This window comes from Nilaparvata lugens, chromosome 1 (assembly GCF_014356525.2).
Source record: "Nilaparvata lugens isolate BPH chromosome 1, ASM1435652v1, whole genome shotgun sequence".
In the NCBI taxonomy this organism is placed as follows: Eukaryota; Metazoa; Arthropoda; class Insecta; order Hemiptera; family Delphacidae; genus Nilaparvata; species Nilaparvata lugens.
This window is the reverse complement of record NC_052504.1, coordinates 3,125,632-3,146,999: the sequence shown is the minus strand read 5'-3', so window position 1 is coordinate 3,146,999 and position 21,368 is coordinate 3,125,632. Positions and strand designations below refer to the sequence as shown.

Genomic DNA, 21,368 nt, shown 5'->3' with positions numbered 1-21,368 from the left:
CACACACACACACACACACACACACACACACACACACACACACACACACACACACACACATACAGACCAATCCTCAAAAACCACTTTTTTGGACTCAGGGGACCTCGAAACGTATAGAGATTTACAAATTGGGGTACCTTAATTTTTTTCGGAAAGCAATACTTTCCTTACCTATGGTAATAGGGCAAGGAAAGTAAAAATAATACTTCCCTACCCATCCCTACCAATGGCTCTGAGCTCAACAAGAACTTTGAGCAATGCTTCAAAGTCAAAGTCCTTGCCAATGTAAGTTTTTAAGTGTTTCAAATCTATTTATATCTTGTGTCTCCTGTTTTAATTTATATTACAAACTTGTTAGATTTTGTCTGATATTTTAGCCAGTATTATGGTCGTCCATCTTGTTTTTGTAATATTTGAATCTACCGCTGCTACAGCGCCTGGACAACATTTCACTTGTCATGCGATCTCTGAGGTCACAGTTTCATTGATCGCTTGATCTATAGTAGCGCTAGTTGTCGTCTGCTTCTTTCAGTGTTTTCTAGTTTAATATTCGTCTATAAGTATTTTGAATTGTAATTTCATTGTTTTTGAACCTCCATTGGTATATTTCAACATTCACATCAACCTCAACACCATTAGTTTGCTTAAAACCAATTTATTTTAACACTTCATTCAATGAGTTTGTGCGCATCACTGCCGATCACGTCATGTTTCCGCTACGGGTAGTTCCTGCTTCTTCACCAGCCAGCAAGACAGCGTCACTCTCCTTAGACAGCAATACAATGTAACACATCTTCGTTTAACGCGTCCATCTTAGGAAAACTTTATCCATTTTCATCAATCATTATGTCCTTGTTTGTGTGCTTATTTGATAACCATTCAATGCAGTTATCATCAGTGAACGTCTTTCAACCATAATTCCTATGATTTAAACATACTTTTTGGGACTTTTCTACTGAGCGTCCTTTTTTGCAAATCACGCCATGCTTTCTGCATACCACGTTTTCAATTATTCATCATAATAGTGTTATGAACTGTAAGTAATTTCAACATTCTTTTCCACCATGAATTCTACATGAACTTTCAACAATTCTCAACATGAACTTTTGATTCAATATTTATCACTTCAATTTTACTGAGCATCAGTACACATTATTTAGCGGTATCATTCATTCATCTTGTATGCTCGTAGGAGATACATTTCAACTTGGGAAGTTTTTGCAAGTGCAGCTTACCTTATTCAACATTTCAACTCGGGAAATTTGTGCAAGTGCAGTTTGCCCTTCATAGTCAACCGCTACTCATTTTTAGCTACTCAGTCTTAGCTACTCATCATTTATTTAGTAAAACTTTATCAATCTCAATTCTTACTGATGCCAGTGATTTCATTCGTCAAGAACATTTTATCTCGTTATTCAAATATTTATTCACTTCAATTACATCAACATTAGGACATAACCTCAAACATTTATTCTACTTAATTCATGGTGGAACATTTTTCCAATTAACATTCAATCAGTGAAACTCATTCAATTTGTGAAGTGCCCATTTGTCAATATATTCATTACCAACTTTAATATCGGAACAGTCTCAACTTTCAATATCTCAACATATTCAAGTCAAGTTCTCTTCCACATCGGTCACCGTTTATCAGGATATAGTCAAGATATCAACATCATTCAACTTCTATCAGCCCAGCAGCTGTCTGCAACTACAATGTACTTGACAGGAGTCAAGTTTCATCCACAGATTTTGAGTCACCATAGGCCTATCACTTCGGCAACACATCATTAATTATTCAGGGAAGTCTTATTCTAATATTTACATTTTGTATTTACCCTTTCAGAGGCACTGTGTTTACTAATAGTCTTCATCCCATCAATTTGGTTCTTGATTAACATCTTATTCCTAAATATTAACTATTTAAATACTATCAATCATTCAATTTCATCTTATATTATTATTACTTATGTGATCTACATATGGTAATATTCCCTATGTAATTTGACATGCATTGAGCTGTCATTTCCCAGCCCGCTTATGTCATACAATATGCTGAGCTTCGTCTCCTTTCAATATTGTACTTGGTATTTTTCAACCTTTTCTATTTTTTAATTATTAATCGAACCTTCAGTTCTGGACAGACTTTCTGCTCCTTCTGCGTACACTATAGCCAAGTTGCTATAGTTGTCCTCTTTCAGTGTTACAAATTCAACAGCTTGAAAGCTTCAGGTACGATTGGATTCTACCTAAACTGAATTCCTAGTTATCATTATTGAAATTAGGTAATTGTTCATAGTCATATAAATTTTTGTACTTTCATACCTTTAGGATTGTTAAGGATTTGCAGGACTAGCCTATTTTTTAGGATTTTCATCTCTTGACTGGTTTTATTAATCAGGTTAGGATTCTCATCATTACTATCATTTTCAAGTATTTTAAATTTTATTCAATTAAACATTGCTAAATTGTACGTTCAATTCAATCATTACTCAACGTCATTATTGTTCTGTTATTAGTTTCTGCATCAATATATTCTATTGTGTATTTCAGCATTAATAGTGATATTCCAAATTCATCCTTGTATTATTCAATCTTTTACGTTCACAGAGGTAACGTCATTTTGAAACATTGTATCACTATTCTTAAACGTACTAGCAAAAAGCCTAGGTACAATAAACAACTTAAGTGCATTTCTAATTCTTTTTATTTTAATTACAATTACATTAATTTTGAGCATTCCAATAGTTACATACAAATATCAGCATTACATACGGATAATAAGAAATTTATTATCTATCACTCTTCAATTATTGGTTCATTATTGCACTACTTTTGTGCATTCTACTTGTGCTCAGACGCACATTAAACCAGAGGTATTTTTTCGGATCTACACATTCAAGGTATGTAAATCCGCTCATAGCAAATAATGGAGAGCTGTCAGTGCCTGGATCAGATATAAATCTCATCTATACACTTTCACACAGTCCACTACTTTGCAGATCGGCCTTACAACCCGATCTACTGACAGTTAACAAAACTTTAAAGTGTTTTTTGTGTATATATATATATATATATATATATATATATATAGCACATAACAGAGAACACTTTAAAGTTTGTAATATAAATTAAAACAGGAGACACAAGATATAAATATATTTAAAACACTTGAAAACTTACATATTATAAACGGAAATTTTCGGGAACTGAGCTCCCTTCCTCAACCGAGCAGTGAGTGGTACAGTTTGAAATCCAACAGTTGAAACCACAGAGCACGGAGAGTTAATTGTAGCAGAGAAGAGTACTAATGGAGAGAAAAAGGGTACAGAGTCAGGGGATATTATGGGGGTATTAAGGGTGCGGTTACAAATGGGAGATTTAAGATCTAAGTGGGTTATGAATAAGGAAAGGTGTAGCTTATTAATTGATAGAAAAGAGGAGATTTAAAATTAGAAATCAAAAAAGAGTTAGACTAAAATTGGAGAAAGGAATTGTAGAGTTGAACTTCAATGAAATTTATTTTCTATTTTTATTGAAAATTTAATACATATTTGATAGCAGTGAAATTTATTATGATATGGTGAAATTTATTTCAATTTAATTGAACAGTTGGTGTAGAGTTGATAGCTATGGTACTATTGCTGTCTGTTGAGACTCCACAAATCCAAAAGAAAGTCTTCAAATTTCTGATGCAATACATCTGAAGGCCTCTTGGACTCAGACATCAACATCCTTTCACCAGACTCTCCCAACACACCACACTTCTATCTTCATCCAAAAATCCATTAAGAAGGCAATCCTGGTCGTCCCATTGTTTCAAGCATAAATAGCCCAACAGAACGAATGGGGAGAGCCTTGTTGATTTCCACCTCCAACCCATTGTTGCCTCCCTACCCTCTCATCTCAGAGACTCCTGCCACTTCATAGATATCCTAAGAAACACAACCCTTACAACTGATCAACAACTCCTCCTTGTTACCATTGATGTGGCCTTCCTCTACACATCCATCCCCCATTCTGAAGGCTTTGAATTTTTTTATTTTCATTTTCATATATTTATCGTCACATTACATCAATTTTTGAGTAACACTCATTTGACACTCATTTGACATGTCAATACTAGAACAAAAATATATTTAAAAGACTTAGTTCTAACTTCTTGAAAGTAAAATAAATAAATACACTCTATGATGTATCTCATCAAATTCACATGGAAATGAAAGTCACAAAAAGTTAAGTTACAACTCTACAGCCCCTTTTCACAAATTAAAATTTGGCAGCAGAGTATAGGGCTTTCTCTACTAGCATTTTTCTGACTGTTAGTTTGAATTTGTTTATTGAATCTAGATTTCTGATGGCTGCAGGTGAGCATAAATCCCTTGAGCATTTCCTCTCCTCACGTCCCACACCCTCCACCCCTTCAACCACCTTCCTAGTAAACCTTGCAAAACTGGTGCTCACAAGCAATGCCTTCAGGTTTGAAGATAAATATTATCTTCAGACTCAGGGTATAGCCATGGGCACCAGGATGGCACCATCCTATGCAAACCTGTTCATAGGCCTCCTTGAACAGGATTTCCTTTCTAAACAAACCCTATTCCCCCTGATATGGCTCTGTTTCATTGACAACATATTCCTCATATGGCCTCATGGACATGATACCCTCTCCCACTTCCTCAATCAACTCAACTCCAACTACTCTGTCTACTTCACCTGGAATATCTCTGAATCCTCCATCAACTTCCTAGATGTCAACGTAATCCTTTCCAACTCCAATACCTAATCCACCAATACTTTCACCAAATCCACCAACACTCAACAGTTCCTACACTTTGGGAGTTGCCATCCCTACCACATCAAAAGATCCCTCCCACGTTCCCTCTCAATCCGAGGCCAAAAACTTTGCAGTGATCCCCACCATCTTAACCAGTACCTCAAAAAACCCCACCAATCCCTCCTGAAATGTAACTATCCTGAAAGGTTGTTACAGAAACAAATTTCCAAAACTGGCACCAATCCAACCACAAAAAATTCCCAAATCCCACAAACTCCAAAGCTCTGTACCATCTACTTCCCTGGAATTAAAAACCTCAAACCTGTCCTTAAAGATCTGTTCTATGTCGTCTCCTCCAATCCCTCTACCAGACACCTTTTCCAGCAACCACCCACACTCATTTATAAGCAACCTCCCAACCTCAAAAAAATTTTCAGTAAAAACAAATCACTCACCTCTGATGAAATACCAACTCCACCTGGTACCCTACCTTGCAAACGCCCCTGCTGTTGAACCTGTCCTATCACTGATTCTTCCATCTCCTTTACCAGTCCTATCACTAACTACACCCACCAAATTCATCAATCCAGTAATTGCATCTCCAAAAATTGCATCTACCTCCTTTCCTGCAACTTCTGTCCTGCCTTCTACATAGGTGAAACCACCACTGTCCTAAACCTCCGGATCTACAATTACAGGGCTGAGAAATCTGGGCCTAATTTGGGCGTAACTCCGAATTGTGAGATAGTGGACTGTAGACAATGAATAATTTAGATGTTGAAGTAACTGTCTAGGTTAGACAATGTCGGTCCAGAATCACATAAATACAATGCCGAGAAACAGCCACTTGAGTGCGCTGGTTCTCGTTCTCTCTGGTATGACAGAATACAATAATGTATCTGTGAATGAAATGAAAACAGCTCAGGACGCTGAATGACAGACAAATAAATATGTTTATTTGCTGTTGTGTTGAAAATACTTCTAAGCATGTAGTAGGATCTTAATGTATGAATTAATGTAAGAATGTATGATGCAATTGACATCTATTGAATTGCCTTGTGCAATGCTTAAGATTAATTGCAGTACAAATGTTGATAAAAATCTGAATAAATGAATTGAACGCTCGAAACCACTTGTATTTAATGAATTGACCTTTTTCCATAGATATAAGAATAATGTAGGAACGTAGGAATTGACCTGTGAGGTTTGAAATTGATTTGATTTGAGTAATAAGAATACAACTTAGAACTATGAATAATTGCATGAATAAGTAGAATAATAATAATAAATGCGCTTCCAAAATTGCTAATGGAATGATTGAAATTGAAATAAGTATCACAACTTGAAATATTAAATAATGTTTGAATAATAATTTAATTGAGATAAATGAAATCTTGAATTGAATGAAAACTTTTCATAAAGTTTCATGAATAATCTTTGCAAAACACAATAAATGAATAACTGTGAAAAATGTACTTGACCTAATAACTAATGATTAGATAAGGTATACAAAATTGAATGTGGTAACTTGATGTTACAAAAAGTCTCATATGTGAGATGGAAACCTGAATCTTATGAGATGTCAGTGAATCAATAATTAATGAAGCCTTCAAAACCAATAATGCTTGGTGGAAGTACAGAAACAACAACTAGGGATGCCCAGTAAGATGATGTGAGGACAGTTGAAACCGCCTTATTAAGTTTTAGTAAATAATGTACAAAAATGTTGAAGGTGCCATAATATCAGTGGTAGAGCAATGCGTAATGACTCTGATATTATATTTCATATGCTGATAGTTGTATGACTAACCTCAGTTAGAAATATGATAATAATATTCGTTGAAGCAAGAAAAATGTACAAGTGTTATGAACACTGTCATGTAAAAATTATGCTGCAAATAAATGGGAGCTACATGAAATATGAATACCGTAATAAAGCCTCTGAGAAAAGGGACCATGAATAAGATTGTTGAATCAATTGAAATTTACGTATCTTAAATGAAACCTGGTGAGGGAAGAGCTGGTCTGTCCCAAATGCGGCCGTACCCCCGTATGGCTCTGCTTGGCTGAATCAATGTCATTGGGCGCGGATGAAGACCTCTTGGAGTCGAATGATGAGTGACTGAACCGAATCGCGGTTGAACTATGACGAATTGGACGATGATGCACGAACTGAATGTTTTTGACTGGACAGTTATGAACTTGGTGCACAATGACTAATTCACTGGGTGTAATGAATGTTCTGACTCTAATCCACGATGAATGGAGGCAATTGATGAAAGTTCAATTCTACATGTGCATGTGGATGGCTAAGTACGAGTGGGCAAGTTAGGTTATGTGAACTAACTGCATTAATGTAACCGTGAATTGGCTGGTTCAACGGTGAAAATATGTTGGTAATTAATTAAATACTACAAAATATATCTTTATAATGTAGATATATGACCTGGCTGACTCTAGTGTCCAACATATGTTGGGACGCTTGGATCGTTTCTGGAACACACTAGTTGAAGGGTCTCTAACTTGATGTCTAGAGCCTATGATGAAAAGCAATATGTAGCTGAAGTTGGAATCAATTGTTGAATTGATTGAATGTAGATTGAGTGCATTCTATACGATAGAAATGCCTCGAATAGGTTGTCAGCCAGATGGAAGGAATGCAGAACCAAGTCTTACAAAACCACTGAAACTAATGAAAATTGCCATTTGAAATAACAGTTCATAATTGTGTGAGCCTATGCTTTATGTTGAATCGATAATTAATGATGAGAGTTCTTGAGAATAAACGTTTGAAGTGATTGAATGTGAAAGCATGGCGAGTTGGCACTGAGTCCTAAAGTTGAAATATTTGCTGAACTGGTCTTACGAATTCGATGAATGATATATTGGCGTTGATGGTATTCCTTGATGAATCCATTGAAAACACTTTTGAACTGTTATGAATGACTGGGAAGTTCAAATAAACTTGAAAACGGGAGCCTACCCCATGACAAAGTTGACGTGTTGAAGTTGGAATTGAGAGTGAGTGACTCGCAGAAACGGGAAAAGAAGTGCTACATATGTGACCGGAAACACATGAATGCATATGCGAATTATGAATGTAAATCTTGTAGAGATGAATGTTGAGCGTTGGCAAATATAAGAAATAAACCAAAAAATACGTTGACGTCGAATAGATGCAAATATACGATGAAATATATGCAGAAATAGTACTATGCCAATGACCAAATAAAGATGGCGGTGGGATTGATCGATGGCAGTGGCGAAATTGGCGGTCGATTCAAATGAGGTGTCGATCGATTGAATCAGCTGCTGAAACGATGCTGACAAAGTGGTAAGACAAAATGTACAAAATTGACACACCTTGATGATAAAAATGGCGAAACAAGTTAATGAGCGGCTGAGATTTCACAGGGCTTTCTTCAAGAATAATACTTTTCTACCCATCCCTACCCATGGCTCTGAGCACAACAAGAGCTTTGACCAATGCTTCAAAGTCAAAGTCCTTATCACCCTCCCTCCCACAACCCCCTCCATAGATGTCAAGACGAAAGAATTAGCTTTTTTTGGGTGCTTGGAGCTGCTTTCAGTCCTGGTCTCAACAGACAGCAATAATACCATAGCTATCAACTCTACACCAACTAATCAATTAAATTGAAATAAATTTCACCATATCATAATAAATTTCACAGCTATCAAATATAGATCAAACTCTTTTTTGATTTTTAATTTTAAATCTCCTCTTTTCAATTCATAAGCTACACCTTTCCTTATTCATCACTTCCTGGTTGATTGACAAAGGGGGCCCAGCTCCCCAAAAATTCTCATTTAAATGTAAGTTTTTAAGTGTTTTTAATCTATCCATGTCGTGTGTCTGTTAATATTTATATTATATGTATATATATATATATAATATATATATAACAGAAAACACTTTAAAGTTTGTATATAAATTAAAGCAGGAGACATGATATAAATAGATTGAAAACACTTAGAAACTTACATTAGAAATGGAGGGAAATTTTCAGAGACTGAGACTATATATGACCATGAGTCAGGGCGTGATTCTTATCATCAAAAGAAGAAAAAATTCTAAATAACATATGTGTCCGAAAATGCTTGGTTAACAAGTTATACAGAGTGAAAGATTTTGTCTGAATGTGTGTTTCCCTGCCGAAACGAAGCCATACGGATGTTTGTTGGCTGTTAATTAAGATGTACAATTCAGCGTACTTTATGTGAAATGAACTGAGATATTGAATAAAACGTTTCCAGACCTGTGGCTACAGTAATGTTTAAGATATGTGATGAAATACGCGAAACTTGGTCCTATTTTAGTAATATGAAATTCTCCAAGTATTTTCATTTTTTTTTTTCATTTTCAGTGAATAAAATTATTACAAATCATATAAATATGATCGGGAAAGAACAATAGGCATGGCCCAAATAATTTGTTCCTAAATTTTGATAATGAATAACATGTCCGAAAAAATAGGTTGGTTTTAGTAGTTTCAAGTAGTTCCAAAATTATCCACCAGGTTCAGTGATAAACGCAGAAGGTACTTGAGCTGGGTAGATTTCAATTAACGTAAAATATTATGTTCAATTATGTTTTAATGTGGGAGGTTGAGTTATACTTTTTTATTCTTTCAAATGGCAATATAAGATGATATTATCATGGATGTTTTGATTCTTGAATAATAAACACAAATAATTATAATTTTTGGATCAGCTGTTTTAGCGCACTTGAAATTTGGACAATCTGGATGTCAAAGATGCTTGTTAATAATTGTTATCGGAAGTTGAGGTTAGAAGTTCTATCCTACTCTGAAAATCGAATTTGAATAGTTTATAATATATCTTATTTGTATTTCATTCATCCAAGTAGAATGATAGTATCTTATGGCAGAATACTGTATTCAATTCTAGAAGCATAAACTGATTACGTTTCATAAACTATTTGTAAAAACGTTCAGCACCAAGGCACAGAATAGGTACAGAATGGAAACTGTCAATAAGAATAAAACGCCCATCTAACCAATCCTTTTTACATGACGCAAATACAAGACACGTCACGTGACCTTGGGAAGTTCCAATCCTGGTCTTCTGATTGGCTCGTGGCAGTAAACAAGATCAATTGATCCGGATCATTAAAGTGATCCGAACCTACCATCAATACTATTACAATGCGGCGCTTCCTAACGAGATGGCAGATTTTTGCGACAGGGTACTAGCCAAGTTTCCAACCGCCGTGCAGCTGGCCCCAACATATCGAGCCAGGTCCCTTGTCGCCCCCAGGGAAAGTGTATTTCAGAAAAATTTGATAAGAATCAATGGAACAAGTCTTCAGCTATCATTTGATACCACTTTCAAATTTTGGGCTCAACAATTACGCCGTCTGCGGGGGGGAAGGGTTGTAGGTAACCTGGTCTCTTGCCGCCCCCAGGCAAGGTGTATTCAAAAAAATTTAATGGAAATCGATGTAACAATTCTTCAGCTATCATTTGTTACCACTTTCGAATTTTGGGCTCAATAATCACGACGCTAGCGGGGGGGAAGGGTTGTAGTAGGTGATCAGGTCCCTTGCCGCCCCCAGAGAAGGTGTATTCGGGTGAAATTCGATGGGAATTGATGGAACAAGTCTACAGCTATCATATTACACCTTTTTAAAATTTTGGGCTCAACAATGACGCCATCAGTGGGGGGAGGGTTTGTAAGTATCCAGGTCCCTTGCCGCCCCCAGGAAAGGTGTTTTACAGAAAAATTTGATGGGAATCGATGAAACAAGTCCACAGCTATCATATGATATCACTTTCAAATTTTGAGCTCAACAATTACGTCGTCAGTGGGGGGGAAGGGTTGTAAGTAACCAGGTCCCTTGCCACCCCCAGGAAAACAGTTTTTCGAGAGATTGTGATGGAAATCGATGAAACAAGTCCTAAGCTTTCATAATATGATACCACCTTCAAATTTTGGGTTAAATAAATATATCCAATAAAATATACCCAAGATACTAATAACTATTTTTATCTATCTTAAATCCTGAAGCAGCTAATTATTTTGTACAATGAATTTTTAATGCATCTTTTATGATTATTATTGAAGGTTTGAACTGAATCAACCATCTGATACAACCCGACACTTTGATATTAACATTCACCCAAGAGGAAAAACTTATGGTGGGTGATACTATAAAGTGGAGAGAGGATGTTGCACTTCACACAATCCACGAAGCACAAGGGCAAACTCATAAAAATGTTATTCTAATCAGAGTTGATCACAAGGAGAATGAAATCTATAACAGCATGCCCCATGCGATTGTTGCCTTGTCTAGACACACTGAAACTTTCAGGTATTTAACAACCAGTCTGGTAGATGATGCTGTGGACAAACTAATTAAGAAACTTAAATTCATAGATAGTGAGGGACTTGTTAAATGGAACAAGGAAAAGAGAAGTGGACCTGATGATATAAGTTAGTTATGAGTGAAACTGAAGAAGTTCTGAATATTTTAGAAACAGAAAATGAAACAGATGTAATTGACAATTATTTGAACTATCACTTTCACGAGGACAGAAATAAAGATGCTGAGTGTTTCAATATTATGCCTATGAATATACGTAGTTTGAATGCTAATTTCGATCAGTTTATTTGCTGCCTCAATGAATTGAAAACTGATATTCACAATTCACATTATAATATTAACGGAGACCTGGTTGACTGCAGATATGCCGTTCATTTTCAACATTCCTGGTTATACGGCAATAAATAAGTAAACTAAACAGAATAAATGAGATGGATTATGCATGTACATAAAAGATTGTATAAGATTCAATGAAGTTTCACTCGATATTACTGATGCCAATGTAGTTAGTGCTGACTTAAGAATTGATGATTTTATTGTGAAGGTGATTGGGGTCTATAGATCACCAAGTAATCAAAATATTGATAATTTTCTTAATAGTCTGAGTAATGAAATCAGTAAAATTCCTAATGAAATAAATGTATGTGTGGCCGTAGACATGAATATAAATACACATTCAGCTAGTGTTCCTGTTCAAGATTATCTGGATATTTTCAATAGTAATGGCTATAAGTCTTACATAACTGGTGATACCAGAGTAACAACCACAACAAATTCTTGCATTGACCACATTTTTCATAAAAATTCAGGCAACCATTCTATGTCCATTAAAGGAGCTATATTTAGGACAACCATAACTGACCACTACGCGGTTGTACTGAACTTGGTGAAGGTTCCTATCAATAAGGATAATAGAAACGTATTGATAAACACATTAACTAGAACCAACTATCATGCACTATTGGAACGCATAAGGAATGAAGATTGGGAAGAAATCTATACCGTGAATGGAAGTATTGACACTATTATGGATAAATTTGTCAATCGTTTCACCAGTCTCATCAATCAATGCAAGAAGGTAAAAGTGATACCTATCAATATCCCTGATAATACTGGTGATCGATTTCCTGCAATACAGATCGATAACACGTTTTTTATGAGACCAACGTGCCCAGTTGAAGTTGAGGCAACTATTGAAAATCTAAAGAACAACCGCAGTCCTGGTATTGATAGTGTAAGTAATATTACGCTGAAGAAAATAGCCAATTTTATATCTCAAACTCTCGCTTCCATTTTTAATAGATGCTTTGAGGAGGGATATTTTCCTGAGCACCTCAAATCAGCCAAAATAAAACCTCTATTCAAACAAGGTGACCCGACTAATCCCTGTAATTAAAGACCGATTAGTCTTATCTGCAACCTTGCTAAAATAATGGAGAAACTAATAAAGTCAAGAGTTGTTTCTTTCTTGGATCTTAACAAAATAATCAACAAGAACCAATCCGGTTTCCAAAATGGTAAAAACACATGTGACGCTCTAATAAAATTCATTAATACTTTATCTGATAAAATAAACTCCAATAAGAAAACTACTGCGGTCTTCCTGGATATACGCAAAGCTTTTGATACAATACCTCATAATACTTTGTTCAATAAACTGGAAGCCTATGGTTTCACAGGAGTCTCGCTTAAATTGTTCAAAAGCTATCGGAATAATAGAACCCAGTCCCTAACCATAAAATGATCAATCTAGTGTAACTAACTTGACTTCTTATGGTCTTCCTCAAGGTACTGTACTTTCTCTTATCCTTTTCATACTCTATGTAAATGACTTTTTAAATTTAAGACTTCTAAACTCAACTGTAATATCTTTTGCAGATGATACTGTAGCTATTTTTCACGGTGATTCATGGAGTGAAGTTCATACCATAGCTGAAAATTATATGGTTTTAATTAAGAAGTGGTTAGATAAGAATACCTTAAGTTTAAATATTGAAAAGACTAATTACATAATTTTCTCTGCAAATAGAGTAGAGCAGCCTAACAAGAATCAAGATTTGTGACTCCATTCTCAGTCCAATTTAAACTTGGGTAATTGTGATTATCCCACCATTAAAAAAGGCAATAATACCAAGTACTTGGGAATCATAATTGATGAAAACCTTAAATGGGATGTTCATATTAAATACATATGTAGAAAAATTAGATATTTATCTTTTAAATTTTACCAAGTTAACAGAATTCTTAATAAGAACCACCTGAAAATGATGTATCATGCTCTTCTTCTCTAAGTACCGTCTCCATTTCGGAGGTTGGCAATCATCATGGCGATTTTTACCTTGTTCACAGCCGCTCTAAATAGGTCATTGGTTGTGCAATTAAACGCTTCCCTCAGGTTTCTCAACCAAGACATTCTCCTGCGTCCCACCGAGCACTTACCAACTATTTTACCTTGGATTATGAGGTGCAGAATCATGTACTTGGGTCCTCTCATAATGTGTCCAAGGTGAGTCAACTTTCGTATTTTAATGTCACGCACAATATCTAGTTGCTTACCCATTCTTCTGAGAACTTCTACATTCGTGACTCTATCTGTCCACGATATACGGAGTATCCGCCGGTAGCTCCACATCTCAAATGCTTGAAGTCTGGTCTCACATTCCCTATTTAGTGTCCATGCTTCCAACCCATACAAGAGAACAGGAAACATATAGCACCTCAAATGACGGGTCCTAACCTCAATAGACAAGTCACAAGCCGACAGTAGAGTTCTCATTTTTACAAAGGCAGCTCTGGCCTTTTCAATTCTCATTTTTATTTCTGGCATGTGACTTGCATTGCAGCTGACACAGGTTCCCAGATAGTCATATGCCTCTACCCGTTCTATCATATCCTGTCCAGCAAAAAGGTGCTCTTGTGGAATTTCATGCTTTGTAATGACCATATACTTTGTTTTTTTGGCATTTAATGTGAGCCCATATTCCTCACTTGTCCTTATCAAATTGCTTAGCATTCTTTGCAGGTCTTCTATGCTTTCAGCCAGGAGTACAGTGTCATCTGCATAGCGGATGTTGTTGATATGGGTACCATTGATGACAATGCCCGCTGCCTCTTCTTCAAGAGCTTTTGCTATGATATTTTCCGAGTATAAATTGAACAAGAGTGGGGAGAGTACACATCCTTGACGGACTCCACGCTTTATTGCAAGTTCTTGACTAGTTTTTGATTGGACTCGAACTTCTGCTGTTTGATAGAAGTATAAATTTTTGATTATCTGAATGTCCCTAGTATCAATGCATGCTTCTTCCAAAATTTCCATCAGTGGGTTGTGACGTACTTTGTCAAATGCTTTATTGTAATCAATGAAGCATGCATAGACATTGTTATTCACATCCAGACATCGTTGAATTATCACATTATAAGCAAAGAGTGCCTCTCTAGTTCCAAATCCACTACTGAATCCAAACTGTGTGTTTGATAGCTTCTCTTCCAGTTTCGTGTTAATTCTTTTATGCATTATTTCCAGAAATAATTTGAGAATGTGTCAAATTACATTCAAATTTATGATCCGATTTTCCTCTCACAATAAACTCTACTCTTAGAGTTATATTTGCTTAGCCAAATTTGCTCTTGAGAATTGTTTGTCAGTTTTTGTAAGCAATTCATGAATGTTCTGTGAACATTGCAATTATCAATCCTATTTAATTCTATGTTATTATTTTCTTGATTATTTGCTAAAGTTGAAGTTTCTGCATTTTGCAATATTAGGCTATTTCAGTATAGGCTACTGTTATTCATATAACCTTATGGTTAATTTTCAACTTACCTGTTTCTTTTGTTGGTATCGAACCAATTCAAATGTTGAAGCCTTGCAATTCAACATATTTACATTTCAATTTTCATAGGTGTCGTTTGTTATCAAAAATGACAATTGTAGGTTTAAATTAAAGACTACTTATTATAGACTCTGGTATTCTATAAACGTTTGTTCAGTAACTATTTCATTATTCCATTTTGATAACCAGATAGATTATTTTCTATGTGCATTGCTGTTATATTCATAACTTTTTACTGTCACTCTTCAATAATTAATTTGTTTGGAATGTTTGCATAATGGAAACATCATTATCTGATTATTTTAAGTTATAATTTACTATTTCAAATTATTACATTGCAATCAGTTCTTGCATTCAGATTACTGTTTTTTCTTGTTCTGTTTTTACTAGAATCATTAATGCCGTTTTCAAGTTTTTTCATGTACTTCAATCTTTTTCTAAACTTAATCCTAATCTTCTTCATAGCAAAGTTAAATTCTATTTCAATTTATATTGTCGACCAGTCACCCTGAGGGGTTATTTCATGTATTCAAATTTACAGAATATTTTTCCATTTTAAATCATTTTGTTGGCATCTTATTTTTCTTATGTCAACTAGGATCAACTACATTTTATTCTTGTTCATGTGATTTGTTAGTTTGTGATTTCATACTTTGATGTCAGTTATTTTACTGGTTTTACCTTTGGTATATTCTTTAATGCTAATTAAAGTTTGTATTTTACTAACCTATTTTTTCATTTAGCATTTCACCTTAGCCTACATTTTGTTGATTAGTTTTAATACTGAGTTGCCTGAAACTGTTTTGCATTCATTCCAGTGCACAGGTTTTTGAATGCACAACGGTTCTTGCACTCATGTGGAATTTCAGTCAGGTGTCAAATCAGTCAAGACACATTGTTTCTCTTTTTTCAGAATTTGATTTATTCTCTCCTATTTATACAGTCCACTCTTTTCTAAGACCTAATTTCACAATTTGTTTCGTAATTCTTTGTAATTTTGTTTTGTCTTGTTTTGTGTGTTTTTAATAAATTGAAAAATAAAAATTGATTGAAAGGAATCTAAGAGTAATAGTTTAAGGTATGGGGTAACAGTCACAAAGCCAAGTTTGTGATTGATAATCAATCACAATCCTTTTGAAGGATAATCCGTACTGCCAGCTTGTTCTGTCTCTTGAGAGCCTCTGTATGCAATAATCACCCAATCACGTACGAGCGCGCCAAAAACTATGTAAGGCGGGAAATTCAAAACCGGTCCTAGGGAATCAAATCGTCCGGACGGTTTTTCGAATTTGGAGGGGGAAGGAGCCATGGAAAAATTCTACAAGAATACAGGAACATTTATCTCAAAATTAGTGACCTTCCCAAAAATTTTCAAGTCAATCTGTCAACAAATAAAAAAATTATTGAGATTTTTCGGATTTCATGTCTTTATATGATCAAAGTACAATAAATTCCGTATAACCTACCTAGATATTAAACACAATTTCGACTATTCATTTCATTTTTGTCATAAATATTGATTATTCAATGATATTTTTGAATTTCTGAACACTTTTTGTATTTCTAAAGAGTTCCTTCATTCATATATTATATATCAGATAAGTTTTAAAACGTACCTTCCCCCTGCTGACAGCGTGATTGTTGAACCCAAAATTTGAAAGTTGTATCAGATGATAGCTGAAGAGACCTTGTTTCATAGATTCCCATCACTTTCTCTTGGAAAACTCTTTTCCTGGGGGCGGCAAGGGACCTGGTTACCTACAGCTCTTCCCGACACTGACAGCGTAATTGTCGAGCCCGAAATTTGGAAATAGTATCATATGATAGCTGAGAACTCTTTGCATCGATTTTCATCACATTCTCTTGAAAAACTCCTTTCCTGGGGGCGGCAAGGGCTCTAGTTACTTACGAATCTTCCCCCCGCTAAAGGTGTAATTGTTGAGCCCAAAATTTGAAAGTGATAATTATCATATAATAGCTGAGGACTTTCTTCATCGAATCTCATCACATTTTTTTTAGAAAACTCTTCCCCTGGGGGCGGCAAGGGACCTGGTTACCTACAGCTCTTCCCTCCCGCTCACGGCGTAATTGTTGAGCCCAAAATTTGAAAGTGGTATCATATGATAGCTATGCACTTGTTTCATCAATTTCCATCATTTTTTTGAAATACACCTTCCCTGGGGGCGGCAAGGGACCTGGTTACCTACAACACTCCCCCCCCCCGCTGACGGCGTGATTATCAAGCCCAAAATTTGAAAGTGGTATCATATGATAGCTGAAGACTTGTTTCATCAATTCCTATCTAATTTGTCTGAAATACAACATCCTTGGGGGCGGCAAGGTACCTGGTTACCTACAACCCTTCCCCCCCGCTGACGGCGTGATTATCGAGCCCAAAATATGAAAGTGTTATCATATGATAGCTGTAGACCTGTTACATTGATTCTAATCAAATTTTTCTCGAATACACTTTTCCGGGGGGCGGCAAGGTACCTGGTTACTTACAACCCTTCCCCCCCGCAGACGGCGTAATTGTTGAGCCCAAAATTTGAAAGTGGTATCAAATGATAGCTGAAGACTTGTTCCATCGATTCTTATCAAATTTTTCTGAAATACACTTTCCCTGGAGGCGACAAGGGAACTGGTTTGATATAATCCTCCCCCCACCACCGGCCATTACGTTTTTCCTCCGCCCACAGCGTAATTATCGAGCCCAAATTTTGAAAATGGTATAGAATGAAAGCCCAAAATTCGCTCTATCGAATGACACATTCATCTTCAAGAATGGTGATGGTCGCAGGCTAACCGTGAAGCTGGCCCGCCGAATTTGAAAACTTTCGAAGTCTCTCACGGTCGTATTTTTTGAGCCCAAAATTTAAAAATGGTATAGAATGGAAGCCCAATATTCGCTCTATCGAATGACACCTTCATCTTCAAGATCAGTGATGGTCGCGGGCTAACCGTGAAGCTGGCCCGCCAATATTAACCCTTATAAACCCTATTTCCGGTTGAGCCCAAAAATTTAAACTTGGATATTCTGGAAGCCCAAAAAAGCCCGAAATATTGGCATATGTTTCAAATTTTGGGCTCGATATGTTGAGGCCAGCGGTAAGTTACCATACTGTATGTATACTGTGACCAAGGATTTGCCCAAGTAGTTCCAAAACTATCCACCAGGTTTCGTGATAAATGCAGTATTATGAGGTTCTATTTATGAGGTCGGATTCTATTATAGGCCTACTCTGAAAATTAAATTTAAATAGTTTTTAATATCTTATTTGTATCTCATTCATTCAAATGAAATGATAGTATCTTATTGCAAAATACTTTATTCAATTCTAGAAGCATAAACTGATTCCGTTTCACAAACTATTTTGTAAACACGTTCACATCAAATCAGAATCAGCTGACTTCAAGGTTATTTTTTCTACAACTGTGCGTAAAGAGAGAATTTACACACTCAATTCTCCTCGTAAAACAGCTTATTTCTGAGGAAAATCTACTTTTTCGCTCGCTAACCATCCGCGCATGCTCAGTAGATTTACTTTATGCTCCCAAATCATTTGCGCATGCGCAGAAGAGTTTCTTTACACTTCCTAATCAGCTGATTGTGAGCAGCTTGCCAAAAAGTCAGATCTTACTTAACCTATAATGTCAGTAATTGTAACTCCGCCGATATAAGTAATTTAACAGGTTTGGGCAGTTGTAGAAAAAATTTTGTATGTAATTCGCGCGTAATGCTTCTTTATCGCTCTTGCAAAATTATCAAGCTCCGCTTTGCATCGCGTGATAACTGTTTTGCGTGAGCAATAAAGTCATGCATTACGCTCTTAATACATAAATAGCTATTACAGCCCTAGGGCCATAAAACTTTTACCGGCCTGGTCAGAAAACAATCACTTCGGCCTCCATATGACGCACAAAAACCAGCTCATTACATTCAGGTGTGGCGAAAAATAAATTTCCGTTTTTAATGTATCTGTAAGTTTTCTTTAAATTCATTCAACTCATATTCAATCCTATTTCTATTTTTGTACATGTCAATCAGTTTCTTGCCAGATGATAATTCCCATGAGATCAGCTGATTGAATGCAATAGTTCAACAGCTGAGGAATTATTTTGTCTCACTCCCACACACACACACACACACACACACACACACACACACACACACTCACTCACTTCCATTATTGACAGACGACGAATTTCTCAGCTGTTTTTCCAAGGATGAATTATTCATGTACATATTTTGTAATCTGATGCACATGAGGAAAAATGAAACCAACTTCATACGACAAGAGAAGATTCACAGCTACGCAACAAGACAACAAGACAGCGTTCGTTCCTGACAACACCTCATATCCGTCTCAACAAGACCTTCATGAGTCACAAGTTCCAGCAGTTCCGAATTTTCAAAAAGATGCCCCAGAGAATTAGACAACTACCGGAACCAAGATATAAGGCAGTTATTTGCAAGTGGCTGAAAGAAAAAGCATTTTATGATTTAAATGAATATATGAACTACACACTGACATGCCTAGTGACAATTAATGACAGCATAGACTATATGTGTATATATTGTATTTTGTTCTTTTTCAAACAAAATGACGATGTCTATTGTACAGTGTTGTATTTAATGGCAAATAAATATTCTTATTCTTATTCATTTAATGGCCTTCAGCGAGTCCTTGTCCTTAGACAAGGATGGCAATACCAATGTTAATCAAACACTCTCATTATAATGCAGACCTCACTATAGGAAGATGATACAAGGATGATAGACAAGGATAGGAACACCAATCAAATAATACTGCCATTATAACATGGACCTTACTATAGTTGAATATTTGAATATTTACTTATATCATCTGTTGACCATGCCTTGAAAAGGGTTGATCTCTGTGCAGTTTTTCTGAAAGCTTCAGCATCCTTTGCATCAATGTAGCCATTTTTATCCACATCGTACACACGAAAAGCACCTGTGAATGGAAATAAAGATTATTTGTAAATTAATACCCTGGTACCCTTTTAAAAAAATCTGGTGTGGCGCACTCACACAACTTTCCTTGCCATTATGAAAATTGATCACCTGACGCTAGTGTTCACGCGCATCTCAAGTCTACTATTCTAAGATCTGAGCCAGCTGGTGACAGGACTATAACGATGGAGACACACGAGGTCTGCTATCTCTTGATAGTGAATGATTTAATAGAATCAACAGTTACCAACAGTTTGCAATTGAATAATCACATTTTCTCTAATTCCGAGCTAATTTCCATTTTTAGGTGAAAATTTCACAAAACATTAATTGTGGAGATTTCCATGCTCAATCCTTTCCACTTGTAATTTTTTGTTTAAATTGTATCTAAAGACCAATAGTTGGAAATCTAAAATCAAACTTTGCATAGATGGGGCGGAGCTCCTGACATTTTTACATATATGGGACTTGTGGCAGTTGATAGAGCTTATCAATGACTATTTTACGTATAAATTTGATCAAAATCGTTGGAGCCGTTTTTGAGAAAATCGCGAAAAACACTGTTTTTGACATCATATTTGCCATTTTAGCCGCCATCTTGAATTGCATTTGATCGAAATTGTTCGTGTCGGATACTTATAGGGGAAGGACCTTGAGTTCCAAATTTCAAGTCATTCCGATATGAGATATCATTTACACAGTCTCACATACACTCATACACACACACACAAACACACATACAGACCAATACCCAAAAACCACTTTTTTGGACTCAGGAGACCTAGAAACGTATAGAAATTTATAAATTGGGGTACCTGAATTTTTTTCGGAAAGCAATACTTTCCTTACCTATGGTAAAAGGGCAAGGAAAGTAAAAACTTTCTAATGAAAAATAACAATTCAAAAAACAACCAGTTTCAGATGCTTACCCTACTTACCTCATACAGAATTTCTCACACAGTATTCCTGTCACTGACATCTATATTTTATAGTATTTAGAGTGAGTTTAGTAAAATTTTGTTATCTCAACAACATTTTGATGTTTTTACTGACTTTTGACAACACTTTGGTGTAAACGCTGCTCACGGCAAATAAGAAAAAACTCATTATGAACCAATGTCTAGACCTGTTACTTTCCTTGCCCTATTACCATAGGTGAGGAAAGTATTGCTTTCCGAAAAAAATTCAGGTACCCAAATTTCTGAATTTCTATACGTTTCTAGGTCCCCTGAGTCCAAAAAAGTGGTTTTTGAGTTTTTAGTGGGTTTTTGGATTTTGGGTCTATATATATATACCACTTATAACTATATATATATATGACTCAGGGGACCTAGAAACGGGTATATATATATATATATTATATATATATATATATATATATATATAATATATATATATACCCAAAAACCAAAA

The 21,368-nt window shown here is 35.7% G+C and overlaps 1 protein-coding gene across 1 annotated transcript in view; it reads right to left on the bottom strand.

The window, feature by feature from the left end:
* Positions 1-16,353: 16,353 nt before the first annotated feature.
* Positions 16,354-21,368, bottom strand: part of LOC111059593 — a 34,351-nt gene continuing 29,336 nt past the window's right edge. The window contains exons 4-5 of the mRNA XM_039432791.1: positions 19,837-19,956; positions 16,354-16,358 (exon numbers count right to left, since the gene is read on the bottom strand). Of these exons, the coding sequence (XP_039288725.1) occupies positions 16,354-16,358; positions 19,837-19,956 (125 nt within the window). The remainder of the gene's footprint in view (positions 16,359-19,836; positions 19,957-21,368) is intronic.